Consider the following 21,594-nt stretch of genomic DNA (forward strand, 5'->3'; position numbering starts at 1 on the left):
TTGAACTCATCCTCTGGAGGATATTTTCTCTTTGGCCTATATGTCACAAAGTAATTGTCATGAGTTTTACGAAAGAGATATATTCCGTCGCGTGTGCTGGCTCCAAACGCACCGCCATACTGTGCCTCATTTATTCATCCACGGAAAAAGGAAAAAGCTACGCCTACTATTGGGACCAACGCCAACGTTTCTCCCATATTTTCATTTATTGCCAAGTAGCATGCCTAGAAATATTTTGAAGGGTTTGAAATGGCCGAATCTGACGGCTTTGTGTCTGTTTTCTTTGTTGCTCGACACTGGCCTGCGGTGCTGTTTGCGTCGCTCAAGGAAAAAAAATTCAAGTGATCCCGAGACCTGCTTTCCGTTCCCATCTGCCATCCTTGTTGTCCCGAACCCTCCTCCTCCCGTTACATCAATGCTCCCACTTTTCTCTTGTGATTACAGACCACATCGCGACCTTGTTGATCTGTCAATCAGCCGCTCGCTTTGTGCAGATTATTCGTGTAATCTTGTGCAGAGCATCTGTCTCAGGTCCAAAGCCTCCATTCTTTGCTCCTGCCCTCATTAAACACGGCGACTCAATCCGCAACTTTACACGAGGGCTTTTGGGCATGCTGGCCCTTTAAGGAAAACCATTCCTTTGTTAAGAGCGCTGTGAACACGCAAAATCCACTTGGGAAGGCCGGAGCCTCGTTTTGAAGCCCCAACCTCACAGCGGTGGGGCAGAAGCGCTAACCACTCACCCGCCAGGATGACGTCTCTTGAGCCCAACTGGCAAAACGCCTGCCACAGGAGGGAAACTGTTGGCACGAAGAATACAGAAGTTAGAGCGATCAGTATTTCTCATTAGTATCTACAATCATAACTATCAAGAGAATTAACTTAGTTTAACTCTACTCTATAATCTAGTACGCGTTCTCCGTTACATCACCTACATGACATAAAAGAACAGCCTTCGCCCTCTCTGCGTTTGGAAGCCATAAAACGAAGCAGACTCAGCACACGTTAACCCGAACTAACAGGCAAATCTTGGAGTGGGCAAACAGCTACTTGTTACCGCTAGTCCTTTCTCACGTCTCGTCTTTGGCCGCTGCGTATCGCTTCCCAACGTGGTCACGCAAGATCGGCCGATTAACCTTGCTCGCCTTTCCCCTTGTGCTCATTGTCAGCGGACTTAAGTCCCACACGCTCACCGATGAAGTCTTCCCCAGCAACAGTTTGCGCGAGATCCTCCTCAGTCGATCCTTGTTAAACATGCAAATGTCAACGACGACAAGTGCAACGAGAAGACAAATGAGCACTCACCGGAGAGAAAAATCGTACCTCCTACGGCCGGCCGTGTTTTGCAGTGTTGACGAGCAGCAATCCCGAATGTCTTATCTTCCAGATCCCGCCGACAACGCCATCAAATGATGCCAAATAAACACCAAGGAGACCATTGCTGTGGGAGTGAGGAATCAACTTGTTTACTCAACACACACTTTAAATGTCAACACAAGTCCTGTCATTTCAGTACGAATGAGGCAGTTGATTAAAAAAAACAAAAACCAGGAAAAAAAAAAAACCCGTTTCGAAGCAGCCACACTTCGTCACCTCACCACCTAACTGAGCCCAAGTTCCAAATGAATTCTTTCACCACAACGTTGACGTACAGTCCTGAAGAACATTTGCGTCAAGTGTCTCTTGCGACTCGCTTTGCCCCACATTCAGTTCCTGTCCGGACCAGCAGGCATCAGCAAAGCGGCGCTAACAGAGCGAGCCGTCCCCGTCCTGGTGCAGATAGTCCATCTGGTCCAGCTCCCTTTCGCAGTCTTCGCAGACGCCTACGCCGCAACCCTCCATCACCAGCACGCTGCCTGGAGGGTTGGCCGAGCACCCCCCGGACCCCATCACGCCCACGGCCCCCATCCCCGCCACTCCCATCCCCACGAGCGCCCCGCCGGCCCTGCAGGCCAGCGGTCCCACGGCGGGGCCCGCCCCCCGTGGCCACAGGGGGTCCATGAGCGCTCCCTGCTGGCCCAGCTGGATCAGCTGGCTGACGGAGTAGACGCCCCCTCCGGCGCGGACGACTTCCTCATAGGAGGGGGCGCGGGCGGCGGCGCGGACCTCCTCCAGGCGCATCCGGGCGCGGTGCTTCATCTCGATGATGGTTTTGGTGTAGGAATTGAGCGTGGCCACGGCGGCCGCCATGCAGCAACTGAACGACAGCCAGGCCAGGCTGGTGGGGGGGAGGGCGGAGAGGGGATCGTCAGCACTTTATGAATTCTGATGATGATGATCATGCACGTGTAGACATACGCAAAGGACCAGCCGTAGTCCCACGTCTGCGGCCTCCAGTCTTTGGGCCCAATGCTGACGGTCATCTGGAAGACGGTGGTGTACATCATATGCGCCACCATGCCCATCATGCCTGCACGCCAGAGGTTGGAGGGGGGCGGGGGGGTCACACTTCAGGAGAAAGTCACCTCTCGTTGCCTTCATTCAAGCTTTCTCACACTCAATAATGCCAGACACGTTCGACAATGTTCACACAGCATTGCCAGAAGGAAGGTTCGACGCATTTGTGATTTAAGAGGGATACGTTTAACGTTAGCAGTAAATTGGCCCACTTTTGCAATTTGAGCCGCCTTTGATACCAGGTTTGAGTCCGGTTTTGACCAAAATAGGTGGCACTCTGGTATCGATTTCAAGTGATACCTGTACAATGAGGCCGTTTTACTGACAGCAGCCATATCGTTACATCTGCATCCGGCGTCCTAGACATATAATTTCCCCGCGGGATGCACAGTTCCAAACAATGTGCGTTTTTGGGACACAAGGAAATTTGTCAGTCAAAACAAAAAAAAAAAAAAAAAAAGAACGACGGTACATCTTTTTTTCCAGCAACGATCGCAGTTTGACAATCGCCGCCATTGTTGTTTTGATCTCGCGTTCAGTCTTCTCACGTGACGAGATTTCCGTTCTCGCGTGGCGAGATTGGTGAGATCGGCAGACGATTGCCAAGTTGTGTAACGTTAAAACAAGTGTTGCGAAAGTTTATTGCGGAGATATCACAGAGGAAGCAGCTAAAGTTGGATAGTTTTTTTGTGATAAATTGACTTTGAGAAAGCCTTGCATCATTGGAAGCAGAGTAAAGAGAGGAGAATTTATCAACTCAAAGACTGAACCATGGGATGAAATAAGAACCTATTTCTCAGCAAATCTTGTATGCCTGAATTATTTGTCAAACTCATTTCACATTGTGGGACACATACGCACTCGGTAGATGTCAAGTGGGCCGAACCATTAACATTATACCATACTCTGCTATGAATCACCAAAATATCATCTCTTTCCTTTGTTTTGGTCTCAAGACGCATTGATTGGCGCTTTCATATCATTTGCTGCGTTGGGTCTATCTTGGTGACAGACTGAGACTGCTGTTTTCTTCCCCGATCAAAACAATGTTGTCTTCTGCTGTGATCAAAACAGTGTGCCCCCTAGCGGAAAATCCACGAATTGCATTTTATTTAAAATATTCATTCGGTGTCTTTAATGCATTTTTTTTCCACTTTTAAATGATGCCGCAGGCCGGATCGAATCTCCTTGGGGGCCGGTTCCGGCCCGCGGGCCGTATGTTTGACACATCTGGTCTAAATGCATAATGGGATTCATATTTTTCTGATCAGTAAGTCCCTGGGACTCGCAGGGCTCAAACTGTAAAATTATCACTGTGACAGTCATGAGACCGGAATCAGAATGCTGGCATTCTACTCTCCATCATCTCATGTCATAATGCCAAGTTATTTAACGACCGTTTCATGCGAACACAACAATCAAGGTGCCAGTAGAGGGGATGCCTCAAAAAATGTACTGATAAGAACAGCAGTTTGGTGGCTATCATCCAGCTGCATCCAGTTCAGTGGCGTGGCTCGGTGAATGAAGCGGGTGTGTTCGTCGGGGCCCACCTGACAGCACGGTGCACATGGCGGCGAAGGCGTTGATCTTGAGAGCGTTCATCTCCCTCTTGGCGCACAAGCAGATGGCCTCCAGCCACATGAGCAGGAAGCCCATGGCCAGCAGGCCGATGTACATGAACTCACTGATGACCGACAGCCACAGGACACCTGCGGGCAAAGACGCACGCGACCGTAAACACGGTGGCGGGGAACCAGGTGAGGTGCTGCGAGGCGGGACGTTGCCACTGACCTTGAGTCTCTCCTGGCGTCAGCTCGATGAAGCTGCGACACTTTTCCTCCTGGTCCTCACCTGGAACAATAACGTGCATTAAAATAGGTCCATCCATTTTTTCGAGCTCGCTTGTAGTTTTATTCGCACTTGGCATTGATTAAGTGCCATTTCCAAAGGGGCAGGTTTCACTTCCTGCAAAATCACTCCATCAATGGAGAGAAAACTCAGAAAGTCAGTTGTGCTTGGCTTGGCCAGAATAATTGAACGTTGTTGATCTTCTTTAATGAACGACTGATACGTTTGACAAATATTTCGAGCAAGCTTGGTGATACCCAAAAATGGGATGATGATGATGACAGTGCCTCAGTTTACAGCTAAATTTGTGAGCATTTGCGAACTATCCAAGTTTAAAATCTTTATTTTTGAAAAAAATAAAATAAATACTGTATTGGCCCGAATATAAGACTGCCCTGATTATAAGACGACCCCCTTTTTCAAACTCAAGTTTGGAAAAAGACTTTTTGAACACCACATTAATTTTTATACAGAAAATAATTACAGTGCATCTGAAACAAATGACTATAACAATATATATCAGAGAAAAAGCATGTTATTTTGCCTCATTCAAATCTAAAGTGCAATCACATTCGTAAATGAATGGCTTCTGGTTTTTGAAATGTAAATTACATAACCTCTCCTCAGCTGCCGGTTAACCTGGCCGATCTTCGACCCACTTTTCTCCAGATTGTCGCTATGTTTCTCCATTTTCTGTTATCTCTTCTATTATTTTCTTCTCTTTTCATTCTTACCACTGTTTTTTATTTTTCTTCTTCGTGCTACCGCTATTTTTAGTTTTATTCTTCGTGGCAGGGGTTCACTTTGGCCTGGGGAGTCAAGTTCAGCATTAGCTTCAATGCTATCTGGCGCCATCTAGCGTCATGAATGGGTATAATGTCTAGACCCCGAATATAAGACGACCCCCACTTTTTCAGTCTTATTTCAATGCAAAAAACACCGTCTTGTATTCGGCCAATACGGTAAAATTAAATCTATTGATCTAGCGGGTAATGTGTCGTCGCATACACGGAGACTTCTATTCGCTCTCCAGCAGGTCTCTGAGTCATTGCAAAGACCTCCTGGAAACATCTTGCCAGCAGCGGAACGGAATTAGTCTCCAAGATGTCTCAGAGAGCTGCATAAAACTTGAGTCCAAGGTCTCCAATAGGTCACCGCAAAGACAAACAACCGTGAATTGAATTTACTTCAACTCCCCGGCGACCCGGCTACCCTTCATGCGTGCAGGAGTACCTAGAGAGACAGATGAGAGTCTCGACGACAGAGTTGTTTGCCGCCACGCCACTCACCTTCGTTGTGCTTCTCACAGGACAGCCAGAATCCAGTATGGAAGTAGCGCAGCATGTACTTGTCCTCGCCCGTCTCCCAGATGTAGTGGACGGCGTTGGCCAGCTGCTTCCTCCTGAGGATGGCCAGCTGCTCCCTCTGCAGCGGCGTCAGCGTCACGTTGGACGATGGGTTCCTGGGGTCCGGCGTCGGGGCCTCTGGGTGAGGGAGGGGAGGCAACACTTGACAAAGTTAAGGTCCGTGATGTTCCAAGAACCTCAAATACTCCAAAGGGGCCTACATTCATTTCTGAGCAAAGGTTGATTCTCAAAGGGACACATTCTCTGGATAGGTACGATTCTTTAAAACCAACTAGAATTTACTGAATGAGGGCAACAGTAAAAATCGCCTATATTTTAATAAACCAATTTGAAGGGAGTCTTGATCACGTAGACACTCAGTGGGCTAGATTACAGAATGGGCCGAAGTTTTTCCAAGCTTGGTCGTAGCCTAGACGTCTCATAGGTAACAAGTAGCCACCTAGTATTGTGACGTAAAGGTTTAAAGAAGGATTGAGTGCTGGTTGTTTTCCTCGCCCTTCATCTGGAAACTCTTAATCCCATGACTCCTAAGGTGGGGAATGCTGCAGATGTGGACTGCACACATGTGGAACATTGTATAGCACATGCTTGGGAAAACAGATAAGCCTGACACAATCCGCAAGAGTTGGGGGATTAGCAACAAAGCTTTCAGGGATTATGGGAATCCGTGCCAGTCCACTGTTCGATAAAACAACTTCGGTATATGCCAAAGCAGCACTTATATGCATCTTTCGCTCCAAAGGCAGATGTTCCAAAACTTTTCAAGGCATGCGACTTGTTTTGTATAAAACAAACCCCAGCAAGCTGGCTCAAACAGAGCTCAGCAGCGGATGGGTCCATTTTTTAGGCAAATTGGGGTATTTTCGACCTAAGTGGCATTCGGACCTGTGGTGTAGGGCTGGCTGTTGTTCTGGCCGCAGTTCTTCATCTTGACGGGCGACAGGCAGAGTGGCTTGACCACCTTATGGGTCCCCTCGCACCAGTACGATGTGCAGAAGGCCGACACGGACAAGCTGAGGGCCAGCGAGGTCAACGCCAACGACAGCAGGGACCGCTGCTGGCGGGACATCTTTTCCAACATGGCCGACGGCGCCGCTCCCTATTCCCGGCCGGGGCCGAGGCTCAGAGATGCGGCGGCATGGCGGGTGCAGCGAGAGAGGCCAGAGACAGCAAATCCAGAGAAGGGGATTTGGGAAATTGAGAACGAGTGGATGGCAGATCCGGATATGCGAACGTCACATTCCCACACGTCACCGACTTGCTGGAGGAAGGTTCAGGCTACATGGCTGTTTCACAACCTTTATCAAGACAAAGCACACATTTCCCATGAAGAAGAGCTCACCAAAGTAAAACGTCTCAAAAAGGTTACAGTAAACAACCTTCAACTGTTGGTTTGTGGTCCTGCTTGCTCACGGATTATTTCGAGTACAATTGATTTTGCTCTGCCTTGGGTTGATTTGGCGTGTAATTCCACCTTCGACCACGACAGGGTGGAACACTATATGGTTCGACACTGAATTTGAACGATTTCAGCTCATCCTAGTTTTTGATGACGATTATTGGACGTCAAATCCTCTTCAATCCTGCTTTTTATGCCGACAATAAGCGACAGCTGAATTCTCCTTGTAGAATGCACATCATAGGCCGTCATTCTTGATGTGGCCTGTGAGAAGACAGGATTTGTTTAACTGCTTGGATGGCTCACCTGATGAATGGGACCGGCTCCTCTATCCCATTCCCCTGCGTCCTCCCGGGGGGGTCTGTGCGACCAATCCGGCCACTCCTGTACTTGCTTGGTCAAGTCAAAAAGTCGCCCCTGGGATTCTAATCCACCTTAATCTCAATGGCTCGTCTGGATCGGATTACTGTCTTTCTTTGTCTTGGTCTGGACCACCTCAACCTGACGAGCCCATGAAACACACATGGTTAGCAAAGCTAGTCTAGCACAAAATAATCACAATTGCAATGCCACATAGAATGCCTGGGCTGCTGAAACACAACATGATGGAACAATGGCATAAAATGTGACAACGCGATCTTGACTTCTGAGGCATAGAAACAATTTGAAATGCTGAAATATCACAAACAGTATGCGGCAACAACGGCACGGGATGCTGAAAGATGAGACAAAATCCTGAAACACAGCATAACATACAAAAACATCACGATATAGAATGCTGAAACTCATGAAACGCAAACATCGCTAGCTAGTTACCAGCTAGCATCGCCGAATAAAAACGACAGCACAGGTCGACAAGCAATGGATCCATCCAATGTCAGGGGATAAAGTATACATACACGAGCAATAAAATGGCACGGAATGCCAAAACATGACCTGTAATAGTTCAACAACAAAAACATAGAATTCTGAAACATGGATTGAAATGTTGAAACAGCCAAGTGGAACATTGCAACGTGATCTGGAATGATGCCCTTGACATGAAATGCTGAAATATGACAGGATAGGCTGAAATGCGCAAACAGAATGCAAAAATATGACCGACTGTTGAAACAATATGGAATGCTGAAACATGACAAGAGTTTTCAAACAATAATATGGAATATTGAAACATGACATGGAAAACAGTTAAAACAGTGACAGGACGAAATAATGCAACATGTTCACGCTCTTCACAAACATGATACAAAAGACTAAAACATGAAATGGAATATTGAAACATTTTCTTCAAAATGCGTTGTATCACTCACCAGCACGAGGATCTTTTTTTCCATCACTGCCGTCCGTCCCAAGCGGTGTGGCAGGTCGCGCCACAAAGCCGGCCGCTTTTCTTGGCGTAATCCTCGCAAGTCATCATCACGAGTCATCCCAAGTCCATCTGTTGCCGCGCTCCACTTGGAGCGCGCCCACTCACACGTCAACTCGGACCTCCGCTCCAAGAGCGACGATCAAGTCAGCAGCGAGATAAGATCAACGGCCGCGAGCAGGCGTCCAATCATCAACCCCCGCCGCCACCACAAACAATGTCCAAGGGGACACCAAACGTCATCATGTCCAACAGGGACAGCGAGTGCCCTTACTCTACATACGTGCGCTGAATCATGACACGGAAAACCGGAAGACGATGTCAAATGTTGAAACGACACATGAGGAAACGTGGCAGGAAATCCGCATAGAATCCTGATGGCTCAAACGACGGCACAGAATGCTGAAACATGACACAGATTCCTGAAATACGGCAAGGATCCGAAGATATGATGGAATGCCGAAACATGACATGGAATGCTGAAACATGACACGGAATCCTGAAAGATCACATGACGCTGAAACAGGGGTGCTTTACAACCCCCCCCCCCCAAAAAAAAGAAAGAATAACAATCAAGACACTTTTGATTACTTACTTGATTTATCATAAGCATGACATCATCATCATCCTCATCATCACTTTTAGGTCCAAAACAAGAACAATCTGAAGTTTGTCGAACTGATGGATTTTCACTCAATGAATAAATAGTTACTTGTGATCATAATCATACTATAATATCCAACATAATCAGGTCACTATTTACATCACAATAATAAATACATCTTAATGTACATCACACACACACCCACAGAAATGTTTGTCAATACTTCATCTGCCATCAAGTCAAAGAAAAATAAGTTACAAACACCCAAGCAAACATTTCGATGCCATTACTGGATAGCAATAAGAATATATGCAATTACTCATCACATTTTTTTTCTGCGCATGTCACATCTTTGTCTCCCTCTCGTGGTCACAGTCAGAAACGTCTTCTAACGGGAGAAAATAATTCAAATATAAATACAGAATTAAGTATATAAATAAATGCATCCCGTAAACGTTAATTCATACAACACGCGCGCGTGCACACTGCAAAAACATGTTTTTATCTTAAATTGATGAAAAGCAGATGATTTGATTTGGCAGTTCTTTTGTGAGTCTTCTTTGATTAATATTCATTTGCGTTGGTATTTATCGGGTCATCATCTGAATAGTGAATTTATTTCACTTCATCGCTTAATCTGATTGCTACTCGGTGCCTTGGGACGACGTCTCACAAACGCGCGCACGCAGAGCATGGAGTTGACAAAGTGAAAGGATAAAATAAATATAATAAATTAAAGACACGGCTGGTTACTGAGATGATTTCTCATGAAATCTTGTTACATGTCATTGCCCATTGTCACCATCATCATCATCATCTGATCTGTCACCAAGGGCGGGCCATAGGAGACCGCCCACCCCGACGGATCTGCTGATGGGTCTGATCATCTTCATCGTGGTCAACAACAACAACGACAACCTGAACTTTTCATTTTTGCTCCGCGGTCACGTGAATAAATATTCAAGCTATAAATGGCTAAATACTCGTATTTACACTTGATCGTAAGGTTCGTGTTGCATTGTATCAGCACGCACGCACGCACGCACGCACGCACGCACACACACACACACACACACACACACACACACACACACACACACACACACACACAATGTGTGTGTGCATACTGTATGTATGGGGGGTATCACATCAACGCAGTCCGATCATGCCATCATCATGTGGACAATCTCCCAAAGGAGGGAGGGGTGAAGAGTGAGCATAATGCTATTGCTAACAGCTAGTCAACAAACGCAACAACTACACTATACTACACGCACACACACACACACACACACACACACACAACTACAAAAAACACAGGGAGGGAGGAGCCAAACAAATTAACTACTGATGAATACTCATGAGCTGCAGCGCCTCCGCCGCCCCTGCCTGTCACATGACCGTAACTATGGAAACCATGATAACACTCATCAAGTAGTGTGTGTGTGTGTGTGTGTGTGTGTGTGTGTGTGTGTGTGTGTGTGTGTGTGTGTGTGGGTGGGGGGGTTCCTGTTCCTGGGGCAGGGGGGCAATGAGAGGGGATATTGAGCATGCTGGGCAGGGGGCGCAGTTTTCTGGCAGGCTGAGTTCTGAAGCCCCGCCCACTCGCCGCCGAGCCCGAAAAGCAACGCCTTCTCTGGCTGAGTTGATATTCTAAAAGGAGTTTTCTTGAGGCACCAACAAAGACAGCAAAGAAAGAAATTCAGTATTAATCATCCACAACACTGGCCAACAACAACAATAAAAAAAAAATGTCAAGTGCCAAAGATATTTGGAATAGTTTCTGGGTAAGTTGGGGCTGCAGAGTCTGTAAACCAATGGTCCCCAACTCCAGATCCGTGGACCGATATCGGTCCGTCAGTCATTTGGTACCGGGTCACACAGAAAGAATAAATAACTTACATTAATTCCGTTTTGTAAATTTCCCCATTGTGGGACAAATAAAGGATATCTTATCTTTTATTTATTTCGAAATCTGAAAGATGTTTTATTTTGAAAAATTACCGAATTCTCGGTTACATGTCACTCTTGACGCACGTCAAGGCGTGCTTCTCGGTCACGCGATCAGTGGGGTAAAACGAAACGCACGAGCTCACAAAATGAGTAAAAAAAAAAAAAAAAAAACTGCTGCTGGAGATCGCAAATGACGGCGGCGTTAAAAGTACGTTCGAGATAACTCTTCCGGTGTTCTGGATTAAAGTTATGGCTGAATACCCTGAGATCTCCACAACGACGCCGACCAGAACAAAATTACGAAGTAGACTGGACATAAGCCAGACACTTAAGGTGTCATTGTCTCCCATTACCCTGAGATGGGACCGCCTGGTTGCAGAAAATCAAGCTCAGGGCTGCCACTGATTCTGCATTGTGGTGAGTCGTATTTTTCATGCACTTTGAATTTGTGTTGTATCTTATTTTGAAGGCACGTTTAAACGTTACCATAGCGGCCAGATAGGACGTTCCTCGTGTGATGATTCGTGTTTATTTTTATGTTTGGAAAATACCAGAGTTTTCATGCAGGTAATATCAGATTATTTTATTGTATTTATCCACCACACCTTAAAGGACGGCCCATGAAAATATTGTCTGGCATTAAACCGGTCCATGGGGCAAAAAAGTTTGGGGACCGCTGCTGTGAAAGACATCCGTTTCTTTGAATTGACTGGAGTGATTGATAAACAGAGTTACATTTGAGAAATATCTCCATTTTCTTTTCCCATGGAAAACTGGGAATTGTGGGAAAAGGAAAAATATATGCCCTGGTATCCTGAATTTAGTGAAGTTCAAATGGGTTGAGAAAAGTGAAAGGTGCGAACAGGCGAAAACGGGACGGGTCTCTTCAGCATTCACATGATCGTTATCATCATAACAGAAGTCGTGAGAGCAATACTAATGCATTACCTGCGCCTGCTCTTCTTTTGGAGTCTCCAAAGGGGTCGCTGGTTGGGGAGGGAGCTGTCGGAGTCTCCCACGCATCTTTCGCAACAGCACAACCTTCGCAAGTTATTCATTGACAAAAGATTCATTTCAGATATTAAATATTTTACTGCATTTATATTCATACAGTCGTTAAATGACAAATTTTACATACATTTTTATTTTATATACATTTTTATTTTATATACATACATAGAGAGAGATAATTGTTTTTAAAATGCACTGCAACACTTCAAAAAAAATGTCTTTTTGCTCCATAAATTGCTGACTTTTTTTTTTTTTTTTTTAATGTTATCTAGGAAGAAACCTGTGTTGTCTTACCTGGCGTCCCCCAGGGGTCACTTTGGGCTTTGGAGGTGTCCCCAAAGGGATCGCAATCATCAACAGGCGAAGACACGCCACTGGCTCCCCATGGATCCGAGCCAGCAGGGGGCGCCAAGCCGGAGGCAGCTCCCCAGCCGTCACCTCCGCTTCGGGACGAGCTCAGCGGAAGCGCGGCGAAGGGATCGGACGACCTGCCTTCTTCTTCTTTGGGTGGCGTCAGGGGGGCGGAAAAGGGGTCCTTGTCAGACGAAGTGGCAAAAGGGTCATCCTTAGGAGGCGCTGGTGCTTCAGCGGCTACACTGGCTGCAGAGAAAGGGTCGTCTTGCGGAGTGTTGAAGGGGTCGTCTTTTGGGGGTGTCGTGGGGGCAGTCGGTGGACTTTCTTCACAGGAAGTTGATACTTGAGGGGCTGCGAATGGGTCATCTTTTGGGGCGCTGAAGAAGGGATCGTCTTTTGGGGTGCCAAATGGGTGATCCTTGGGGCTGTTGAGCTTGTCGTTTTTGGGGGCGTTGAACGGATCATTATTCGGGGTGTCAAATGGGTCGTCCTTCGGTGTATTAAATGGGTCCTCTTTCGAGGCGTTGAAGGGGTCATCTTTTTGAGCAGTGAAGGGGTCATTTTTAGGTGCGTTGAAGGGGTCGTTTTTGGGGGCGTTGAAAGGGTCCTCTTTGGGGGCGGTGAACGGGTCCTCTTTGGGGGCGGTGAATGGGTCATCTTTGGGGGCGTTGAAAGGGTCATCTTTGGGGGAGTTGAAGGGGTTGTCTTTGGGGGCGGTGAACGGGTCGTCTTTGGGGGTGTTGAAAGGGTCATCTTTGGGGGAGTTGAAGGGGTTGTCTTTGGGGGCGGTGAACGGGTCGTCTTTGGGGGTGTTGAAAGGGTCCTCTTTGGGGGCATTGAAGGGGTCATTTTTGGCTGTACTGAAGGGGTCATTTTTAGGTGCATTAAAGGGGTCATCTTTCGGGGTGTTGAATGGGTCATTATTGGAAGAGGTGAAGGGATCCTCTTGGTTTTTGGGCTGGCCTTCAAAGGATTCTGCGCGTTGCGGGGCGCCATTTTGTGCCACAAAAGGGTCTTGTGGACCTGTTTGTGCTTTCAAAGGATGACAAGGTGGGTCTTGCTTGTCGGAAACTTGAGCGCTAGCAGACTCCAAAGAATTGTCACCACTTGTAGCAGGTGCTGAATCTGACACGTCGGGTTTGGAGCATTCGCCCCAACGATCGGAATCCCCCCAGGGGTCAGGCTTGGCTTTTTCCTCTCCATCCTCCTCAATCTTCTCACGGGACCAGGCCTGATCGGCAACAGCGCCTCCTTTTCCAGCATCTTCCCATTTCAGCTCGTCTTCGGACATTTGGGCCTGCGCAACGCAGCAAAATATTTTTTGTTGAAAACAAGAAGCAACAACAATGCCATTATTCTAAACCAGGGGTCAGGAACCTTTTTGACTAAGAGAGCCATAAAAGCAAAATATTTGGAAATGTATTTCAGTGAGAGCCATATATGTGTATGTATACATACACACATATGTACATATACATATATATATTGACCATTAATGCGAATGGTTTTCCGTTCCTCACGATTGCTAAAAATCCAGCAAAACTATCGGAATGAAAGTCATCTTGCCGGGTCCATACGCGAAGTTACTGCTGGCGAGCTTGCACACTGCTCAGTAGCTTGCTCGCTTCCTTTCGGCTATCTCTCGCACAGTGTTTTGATGCGAACGTAGCATGGGGCGTGTCAAAGTGCCGCTCTGCATTCGACCGCTTCATCGATGGTATTTTGACATTGCAAATCAGACACACCGCAGAACCCGTTCTCTCCACAAAGGGGAATCCTTCGGTCCATTCGTCCTGAAGTCTACCAAACTCGTCATCTTTTTTTCTTTTCGCCATCTTATTCGCTAAGGATTAGCTTTGAGCTAATGGCCGAGCGGGTTGATTCAAAAGGGGGCGTATACCTGTTTCCACAGCAACGGCAACGTTGGCCAGTATCATCCAATCAAAATGGCTCCTGGAGCCAACTGCAGCCCAAACAGGAAATAAGCAGTGAAAAATCGATCGATGGATGCATTAATAAACAAACGAGAATATTTTTTTTTTTATCTGCGAGCCAGATGCAATCATCAAAAGAGCCATATATGGCTCGCGAGCCATAGGTTCCCGACCCCTGTTCTAAACGCTTTTGTATGTTTAACTGTCTCATATTTGATGTTCCTTATTCATATGCTGTACTTTGTTTCAGCTGCGCTTTCTTTTTCCCCCTCAAGTGCTCTATAATTTCAACCGAGTTGCGTTGCCAACTTGGCACTTTGATCGCGAGTTTTCAGACTATCCCCTGCAGCAGTTTGTCTTTCACAACATCTCCTGAAAGTGAGTTGCCAAAACTGCTTTGAAATAAAACAATGTGAAAATGAACCTGCTCATGTTGTCTGTCTCTGGTAGGTAGGAATTAAAGATGTTTTCTTTTTTCTTTTTTTTGTCTCTTTTTGAATTGTAGCAAAAGCGATCAGAATTATTGCTAAATGCACAGCAGCAACCAAGTTGGCAAGCAAAATCAAATATTTTCAAATGGACAAATTGGCCAGCCGGAATGAACAATGGCTTTGGCGTGCTCACCCGCCTTTCCACCTCTTTTTTCTCCTGCTCCTGCTTGAGGCGTTCCTCCTTGCGGGCGGCGAAGGAAGCGGTGAGGTCGGCCACCGAGGGAATGTTGTCTAGCGACGGGAGCCCCGAGGCGCCGGGAACGTAGCACGGCTTGTAGTTGGGGTCCTTGACGGCGTCCGAGGATGAGGCTGTTGCCAGAGAGCCGGGTGAGCTGCGAGGCGTCGGCGGACGGAAATGGCGGCGCCGCGGCCCAGCGCTTCAACTGTTACCTGTGGAACCTTTGGATGTCTTCTCTCGGGTCTTGACAGCAAAGTCTCGCTCCTCCTTTAATTTGTCATCGTCCTCCATCAGGACCAGCACAACTTTGGCTTTTTCTCGAACATTTGTACCCTGGATACACATGTTCTCGTAAGCCGAGTGCTTCTCACTTATTTTCTGTTACCCCCCCCCACTCCCCACAGGAAGAACACAACATTTCATGCTCCCCCTCAACTCTCCGCCGTGACTATAAATGCTATCATTTGTCTGTTAAACTGGTAAAAAAACACCACTGCAAAGTTAAGCTTAGATGAGCCGTCTTCGGGTCTTTAGTCAGATGTGGGAGCTGCAAAGGAAGGAAGGAAGGAATAGGGAGAGAGGGATGGATGAGGAAAGGAAGGAAGGAAGGAAGTGGCGTTCACCTGATCCTTGCCATCTTTCTCCACAAATCGGTACTCGGTGAGGGCTTTGACGATGTAAATGTTGTCTTTCATCTTGAGGAGCACGCGGTCATCGCCCGTCTTCAGCAAGTACTCCAGCAGCGTCAGCGACTGACACACACAGACACACACACCACTTTCACTACTACACAAATGACACCAAGGGAGTGGTGTGTGTGTGCGCGCGCGCGTTCTGTATTGTTTTTTGTCGCTTGCATGCATGCGAGTCAACCACTTTGTCATGGTCACCTTGTGGATGTGCCGCCAGTTCCTGTCATCCTTGAGCCGCTTCCACAGCATGGTCATGATCTCGTTGCAGGCCACCACGTTGTAGGTCAGGTCAGAGATGTCGGCCATCTGAGAGCTGGACGGGCCCCACGGGTCATTGGACGTGGCTTCTCGAACCTGCGCCAGAGGCCATGTCAGCCCAACGTCCTCCTCCATCTTGCACAACATTCCCGGAAAAGTGTGACCTACCTTGACCTCAGCCTCAGAGTAGTTCTGGACCAGGTTCTTTAGCTGTCTGCGTAGCATGGAGGACGTCATGGTGCCGAGTGGGGCACGACAGGTCACTTATTATAGAGAGAAGAAGAATGAGAACCTTTTGAAATGACCTGAATTTCTGCATAACTTAGTCATGAGGTGTGATTGTCAACACAACCGCTCCAAGGGAGAGGAGCAAAAGTGCTTCTCTTTTCAACTATGCTACGCAAGATGGGATTCTGCTTGTTTTATGTTTAGTTTGACAGCAACCCTCAAATGAGTCTCCCAAAAAAAAAAAACGACAGCTTGAAGGCTCTTTTTACGAGAACCTTATGAATTCGATCTGTCAAACGAGTTGAGACAGATGCCACCAAGCAGTGCTCGCATCTTGGGTTTAGGCTTGTAAACTCTTTAATCAGGTCACCTGCATCTTAACGCATCTCTGCAACTGCTTGCTTGCAGACTCTTTTGTCTACTGTTGTGACTTTTCACGTGTACATAGTGAATACAAACCTGTGAGTATCAGAGGCGAATTACGCAAATGTAGCGAGTGAAGCTAATGGCTCATGGTGCTGTCCTCTTCTGCTCCCCAATGCTGCAAAAGAAAGTCGAGACAAACCTCAATGTTCAGGCAGATGAAGACAAGCAAGCAGTCAGATTTACGTTGTCATCGAAGGACAATTTGAATGAAACCAGTAAAGTTGTTAGAACGTGAGAGGAAATCCCACGAACGTTCGAACCCAGAATCAGGCTCGGAGCTGTGAGGCACATGCACTAACCATTAAAGCAATGAAGTTTCGACGTACAGTATTCTCGAATATTCGTCCTCCTGTTTAGCAAGTCTCCTTCGCTAGCCAAGCTTAGTCAGGGCTGGCCGTCGGCGTCTCGAGGCTCGCGGAGGTCAACGCAGACTAAATGCGGAAATTTCGGCGACGAAATCAAGCTTTTCAGGCACATAAACGGCCGTGAATGTCTCGTTTTGAGGATTTGATTATTTACAGTACATTGGAGAGCGACAGGAGCCAATATGGCGGCGGCCGAGCGACCCTAGCTGTCACAGTAGCCAAAATTATGTGGCAATAACAAACATTTGAACTCACCAAGACAACCACAAATCCTTGCGTAATATTGTTTTAACAAAGACTCACGTATGCGAGCTGTCGGACGCGGGCAAACTGCGGCGTAAATGTCGCAAAATATAAGGTAAATCCTCACCGTGAAAACATCCGAGGAGCCTCTTGTTCTTGCTCGTCTTGGACTTGAATGGCGGCCCAAGGCGCTTTAGCGCCACCTATTGACCGGAGTAAGCGTCGCAACCAAAAGACGCTTGGAAAAGGGACAAAACAGAGAAATTGAATGTTTTCTTCGAGTCAGTCTTGAGAATAAAACGTGTTTTTTAAAAACTATTGTCCACTTTTAAGTCGTCCGTAGGTGTAAGGTGGGTGTCAAATTTGTCAGGGATAGGCAATTTCAATGATTTTTCAACAGTGCTACAATGGGACAAATTACGGGCATGTGTCATTGCTTTTATTAAACCAATATACAACACAGTGTCTGAATATGTTTCATGCTCAATGCATGTACAGCCGTCATTAACAAATGGTTTGAACAATCAAAAAATAACCACAAAATGAGATCGTTTCTCCCCCACCCCCATTGAAAAACTGCTGAACTGAAAGCCAAAATGAAGTGCGAGAACTCATTTTGTGCACGACTTCACACTCATTAAACATTTCAATTCATTCAGCGACTGTTTTTCCTGCATATCATTCCAAATGTGCGTGACTGCCATCTAGTGGTGAATAGTGATATCACGATTTAAAACTGCACTGAAATTCTTTTTGCAAAGCCCCCAAATTCTTTAAAAAAATTCAGGTAAACCCCCCCTCCCCCCGCAAAAAAAAAAAAAAAAAAAAAAAGGAAAAAAGTTGTGTGTGTAGGGGTCCAACGTGGTAAACTTGTTTACAACCCCCCACCCCCTAACACACACACACACACACACACACACACACACACACACACACACACACACACACACACACACACCCCAAATAAGTTTTATTTTTGGGAGGGGGGTGATTAATCAAGGGGCCATTCAGAGTGAGATCTGCTAGTTGCCCATTCTTGATCTAATACATGATACACTATGTGTCTAGTCTACTTGTCCTCCACTGAGCATGCAACAGTTGAGCCCTCAGCTTTTGGTGGGTCGCTTTCCCACATTCTAACCTGTCATCCACTAAACAGCAGAAGGATTGATGACATTACGCCTGTCGGGCTGTGACTGCTCCACACATTTCCCTTTCTACGTTTAATGCTCAACACCCCCACACCTTTCCAGTAAATTGTTTTCAGGCGTACCGTGTTCTTGTCATGACGTCAAGAAGGTTTCCGAGGCATTTGCAGCAAAACAAAGTTGAGTCAATGCGCTTGCTCGCCAAGAATGAAGCGCCAAAAGGTCGTGAGGTAAAAATAAATCCAGTTCGTTCATGGGTTCGGCGCAACGCGAGCGCAACTGTGACCTCCTGCAAAGAGTGCCACTAATTTGCATGCAAAAAGCTACTGAAATACAAAACAGCCGCCTCAAACCAAGCTTGATCCAGATGTGACATTTGCCAGTGATGTAAATGTAGCAAAGAAACTCGAAAGCCTTGGTGGAGGTCTACACTCTCTCGCTGATTTGAATGCAAGCATCTTGTTGGTGCTACAGCTCATGCTAACAGTAAAACTGATGCCGAAGCTAACATCAACAACACGCCAGCCCCCCTTGTCCACTTGTCTTCCTCGGCTTCATTTCTCCTTCAACTCCTCTTCCTGGACTCTTCTTCCGCTTGTTCACTAAGGCTAACATAAACCTTGGTGGAGGCCTACACTCTCTCGCTGATTTGAATGAAAGCATCTTGTTGGTGCTAAAGCTCATGCTAACAGTAAAACTGATGCCGAAGCTAACATCAACAACACACGAGTCCCTTGTCCACTTGTCTTCCTCGGCTTCATTTCTCCTTCAACTCCTCTTCCTGGACTCTTCTTCCGCTTGTTCGCTAAAGCTAACATAAACGGCATAAACGGTCCCTTGTTCATCTCTGTCCCCTGCTCTCATTCTCCTTGACGGCTCCTCTCCCTGGGCTCTTCTTTCTTTGCTCCTCCAGGCGTTCCTTTTCGCCGGCGAGCATCCAGGGGCCCCCGAGGTAGCCCAGCGCGTCCTCGGGCCGCCCTCGGTCCCGCGGACTGGGGTCCAGCAGGAGGCGGAAGAAGGCTCGGGCTAACGGGGTGAAACGGGCAAACTGGGGCGGCACTGGAGGTCGCTCCTTGGCGCCGGCCATGACCTGGTGCTGTTGCTCAGCCCACACGTCCAGTCGGTCCTCCAACGTTTTGGCCGCGCTGAACCATCGCAGATACTTGAGGTAGGCGGTGCAGTCGGAGGACGTTTGAGGCCACGGGTGGGCGCCAGTCAGCGCGGCGTAGGCCAGGACGCCCAAGGCCCAACTGTCCACACTGGGCTCCACCATGGCCCAGACCTGCGGGCGCCGTTTCTTTTTCCTCTCGTCTCTTGACTTCACCGGCGGGTCGCCGGCATCGCCGCCGCCGTCCCGGTTCCCTCGTGCCACCTCGGCTTCGGGGGTGCAGTAGGGCGAGCGGTACCACACCTCAGGGACTTTGGTTCCTCGGGCCTTAACCTGCAGGGGGTTGTGCACATGCCCGTGTCAAGGAAGAGCGCTAAAGAGTAAGCTGTTCTTCTTGTCTATGTACGCACCATCCCGAAGTCTCCCAGCTTGACCCAGCGGCAAGCGGCGTCACACAGGAAGACGTTCTCAGGTTTGACGTCTCTGTGGACGAAGCCCAGCGAGTGAAGGTGTGATAGGGCGCCGCACAGCTGCGACACCACCCGCTGGCACCCGTCCTCCTCCAGACCAACCTGAGTAAGGCATCAAGTACAAGGACTCGCTTACTGCGCTTCAACACTTTTTGTTTGTTTTTTTCAACCAGGTACATGTATTTAATTTTGTTGATGAAAACAGAGATCTGTAACTTTGACTCCTTACTTTGTCAAAACAGGCTTCTTACGCACACACCTGAAATGTTAAAATGTCCTTTTATTTTATGCTTGTGAAAGATGCTAAAAGCAAGCCCATAAACTGGAGATCCCGAGCAGTTCAATGCATTTCAGCTTGATGCTGTCGCAGACAAAGCAAAACGTTTACTATTTAGTAGCACAGTCAAAAAAAGTTTTTGTTTTACTCTAAAATGTGCGCTACATTGTGCATGACTTGTTCTTTTTGAGTCATTTTGAGGGGCTGTTGTCTGAATAGATTTTCTTCTCTTTTTGTGAGTATGTTTTTCTTTTCGTTTTTTTTCCTGCAAATGAGAATAATTTTCCCGAAATTATTCAAAAACAGGAAAAATATTCCCAAAAGCAAGAAACAAACTCACAGAAACTAAATCTGGCAAACTGTTTTTCTTAACAGCCATTAACATTAATTATAAGTAATACCTCGGTTTTTGACCATAATCCGTTCCAGAAGGCTGTTCGAAAAGCGATTTGTTTGAAATCCGAAACTACTTTATTAGCCCATGATTAGGGGCTAATACACTATGCAGAAAAAAGTCAGATTTGCTTAAATCACAATAAACACATCTGCTCACAATGAACGCCACACGAGGAAGCCGAGAGGAGTAAAGTGGCGTATTCGGGTTTGCCCAATTTGGTCGAAAACCGGTTCTCAATCCGTAACTTTTTGGTCGAAATCTGATTTGGTCGACAACAGAGACGTTTGAAAACCGAGGCTATTTTTATTCAATCCAATAATGTCATGTTTTGTTTCTTTTGAAAAATAGTGGACTCTCACATGCACGTAGTTTGGCACGAGCGAATGCGCGTATTTGCCTCAGGTACAATGAAGTCGTAGAGGTCGCCGAAGAGTCCGGCCTGTTGGGCGAAGACGTAATGCGATGGCGTTGAGTAGGCGATGCCCAGAGCGCGGCTTAGAGACGGGTGCGTGCAGAACCTCAAAGACACGTTGTACTCGCGTAGAAACGTACACAGGTTGGTGCTCACGCGGGGGAAGAACTTCAGGGCCATCGGACTCCCTGCAACAGCCACACGACAGCCTCGTACCATCATTGCCTAACACAGTGTTTTTCAACCCGTGTGCCGAGACATTGTCAGGTGTGCCGCGGGAAAATATCCAATTTGTATGCCTGTGCGGTCTTTCGCCCAGAAAGTAATCATGTAGTACCCTATCATACCGCTAGGGAGCAGCAACAGCTAGCCAATTGCCTTGTGTCTCGACGCTTGTGGAGGCTCTCAGTCGTACAGGAAAGTTCCATCGTAGAAAGGGTTCTGTTAGTCGTCATCTGTACCTGTGGGTAAAAAAAACAAAAAAGGACGTTTCGCTTCTCTCACAGAAGCTTAGTCAGCGGTAGACAACCCTGAAGTCTCCGTGAAGACTCCGGGAAGTTGCTCTGCGCTAAAAAGCTGAGCGTGGCCTATTTGAGGACTGGGTGGGGATGGTTAGTCACGCCCCTATGGTGAAGAGGCCCATTGATTTCTAAATTCCCTATCGTTGG

General features: G+C 47.2%; 3 protein-coding genes across 9 annotated transcripts in view; all 3 read right to left on the reverse strand.

Moving 5' to 3' along the window:
• Positions 1-1,533: 1,533 nt before the first annotated feature.
• Positions 1,534-7,341, reverse strand: LOC109528063 (germ cell-specific gene 1-like protein). 2 transcript variants are annotated; one of them, XM_019890342.1, is made up of 8 exons: positions 7,318-7,332; positions 6,992-7,125; positions 6,498-6,910; positions 5,535-5,729; positions 4,189-4,248; positions 3,948-4,106; positions 2,299-2,410; positions 1,534-2,218 (listed from the first exon to the last, which is right to left on the reverse strand). In XM_019890342.1, the coding sequence occupies exons 3-8, from the start codon at positions 6,691-6,693 to the stop codon at positions 1,747-1,749; spliced, it is 1,194 nt and encodes a 397-aa protein (XP_019745901.1). In that variant the 5' UTR covers positions 6,694-6,910; positions 6,992-7,125; positions 7,318-7,332; the 3' UTR covers positions 1,534-1,746. The 2 variants fall into 2 exon arrangements, with proteins under 2 accessions (XP_019745901.1, XP_019745902.1); XM_019890343.1 differs by lacking the exon at positions 6,992-7,125 and having other exon boundaries at positions 7,318-7,341.
• Positions 7,342-9,030: 1,689 nt separating this feature from the next.
• On the reverse strand, positions 9,031-17,314 carry LOC109528062 (epsin-1-like). Of its 5 annotated transcripts, XM_019890341.1 has the most exons (11): positions 17,242-17,314; positions 16,540-16,621; positions 16,021-16,115; positions 15,793-15,948; positions 15,526-15,654; positions 15,115-15,235; positions 14,858-15,033; positions 13,159-13,596; positions 12,240-12,918; positions 11,883-11,975; positions 9,031-10,648 (listed from the first exon to the last, which is right to left on the reverse strand). In XM_019890341.1, the coding sequence occupies exons 3-11, from the start codon at positions 16,087-16,089 to the stop codon at positions 10,635-10,637; spliced, it is 1,875 nt and encodes a 624-aa protein (XP_019745900.1). In that variant the 5' UTR covers positions 16,090-16,115; positions 16,540-16,621; positions 17,242-17,314; the 3' UTR covers positions 9,031-10,634. The 5 variants fall into 5 exon arrangements, with proteins under 5 accessions (XP_019745900.1, XP_019745896.1, XP_019745897.1 ...); XM_019890337.1 differs by having other exon boundaries at positions 12,240-13,596; XM_019890338.1 differs by lacking the exon at positions 17,242-17,314 and adding an exon at positions 17,175-17,225 and having other exon boundaries at positions 12,240-13,596.
• Positions 17,315-18,054: 740 nt separating this feature from the next.
• Positions 18,055-21,594, reverse strand: part of LOC109527974 (serine/threonine-protein kinase SBK2-like) — a 6,837-nt gene continuing 3,297 nt past the window's right edge. Inside the window, exons 3-6 of one of the 2 annotated variants that reach the window (XM_019890216.1) lie at positions 20,921-21,114; positions 19,781-19,942; positions 19,095-19,703; positions 18,055-18,866 (exon numbers count right to left, since the gene is read on the reverse strand). In XM_019890216.1, the coding sequence (XP_019745775.1) occupies positions 19,104-19,703; positions 19,781-19,942; positions 20,921-21,114 (956 nt within the window). In that variant the 3' untranslated portion in view covers positions 18,055-18,866; positions 19,095-19,103. Of the gene's footprint in view, positions 18,867-19,094; positions 19,704-19,780; positions 19,943-20,911; positions 21,115-21,594 lie in introns of both variants that reach the window. The other variant, XM_019890215.1, reaches the window with a different exon arrangement.

The sequence above is a fragment of the Hippocampus comes genome, unplaced genomic scaffold, assembly GCF_001891065.2.
Source record: "Hippocampus comes isolate QL1 unplaced genomic scaffold, H_comes_QL1_v1.1 scaffold71, whole genome shotgun sequence".
NCBI lineage: Eukaryota > Metazoa > Chordata > Actinopteri > Syngnathiformes > Syngnathidae > Hippocampus > Hippocampus comes.

Coding starts and splice junctions, on each gene's coding strand:
- LOC109528062 (XM_019890337.1), bottom strand. CDS start 16,089: ATGACGTCCTCCATGCTACGCAGACAGCTAAAGAACCTGGTCCAGAAC. Junction 15,949..16,020: donor ACTCTGAGGCTGAGGTCAAG/GTAGGTCACACT, acceptor CCTCTGGCGCAG/GTTCGAGAAGCCACGTCCAA. Junction 15,655..15,792: donor ACTGGCGGCACATCCACAAG/GTGACCATGACA, acceptor TGTGTGTGTCAG/TCGCTGACGCTGCTGGAGTA.
- LOC109528063 (XM_019890343.1), bottom strand. CDS start 6,693: ATGTTGGAAAAGATGTCCCGCCAGCAGCGGTCCCTGCTGTCGTTGGCG. Junction 5,730..6,497: donor CAGCCAGCCCTACACCACAG/GTCCGAATGCCA, acceptor TCCCTCACCCAG/AGGCCCCGACGCCGGACCCC. Junction 2,411..3,947: donor CATGTGCACCGTGCTGTCAG/GTGGGCCCCGAC, acceptor TCTGGCGTGCAG/GCATGATGGGCATGGTGGCG.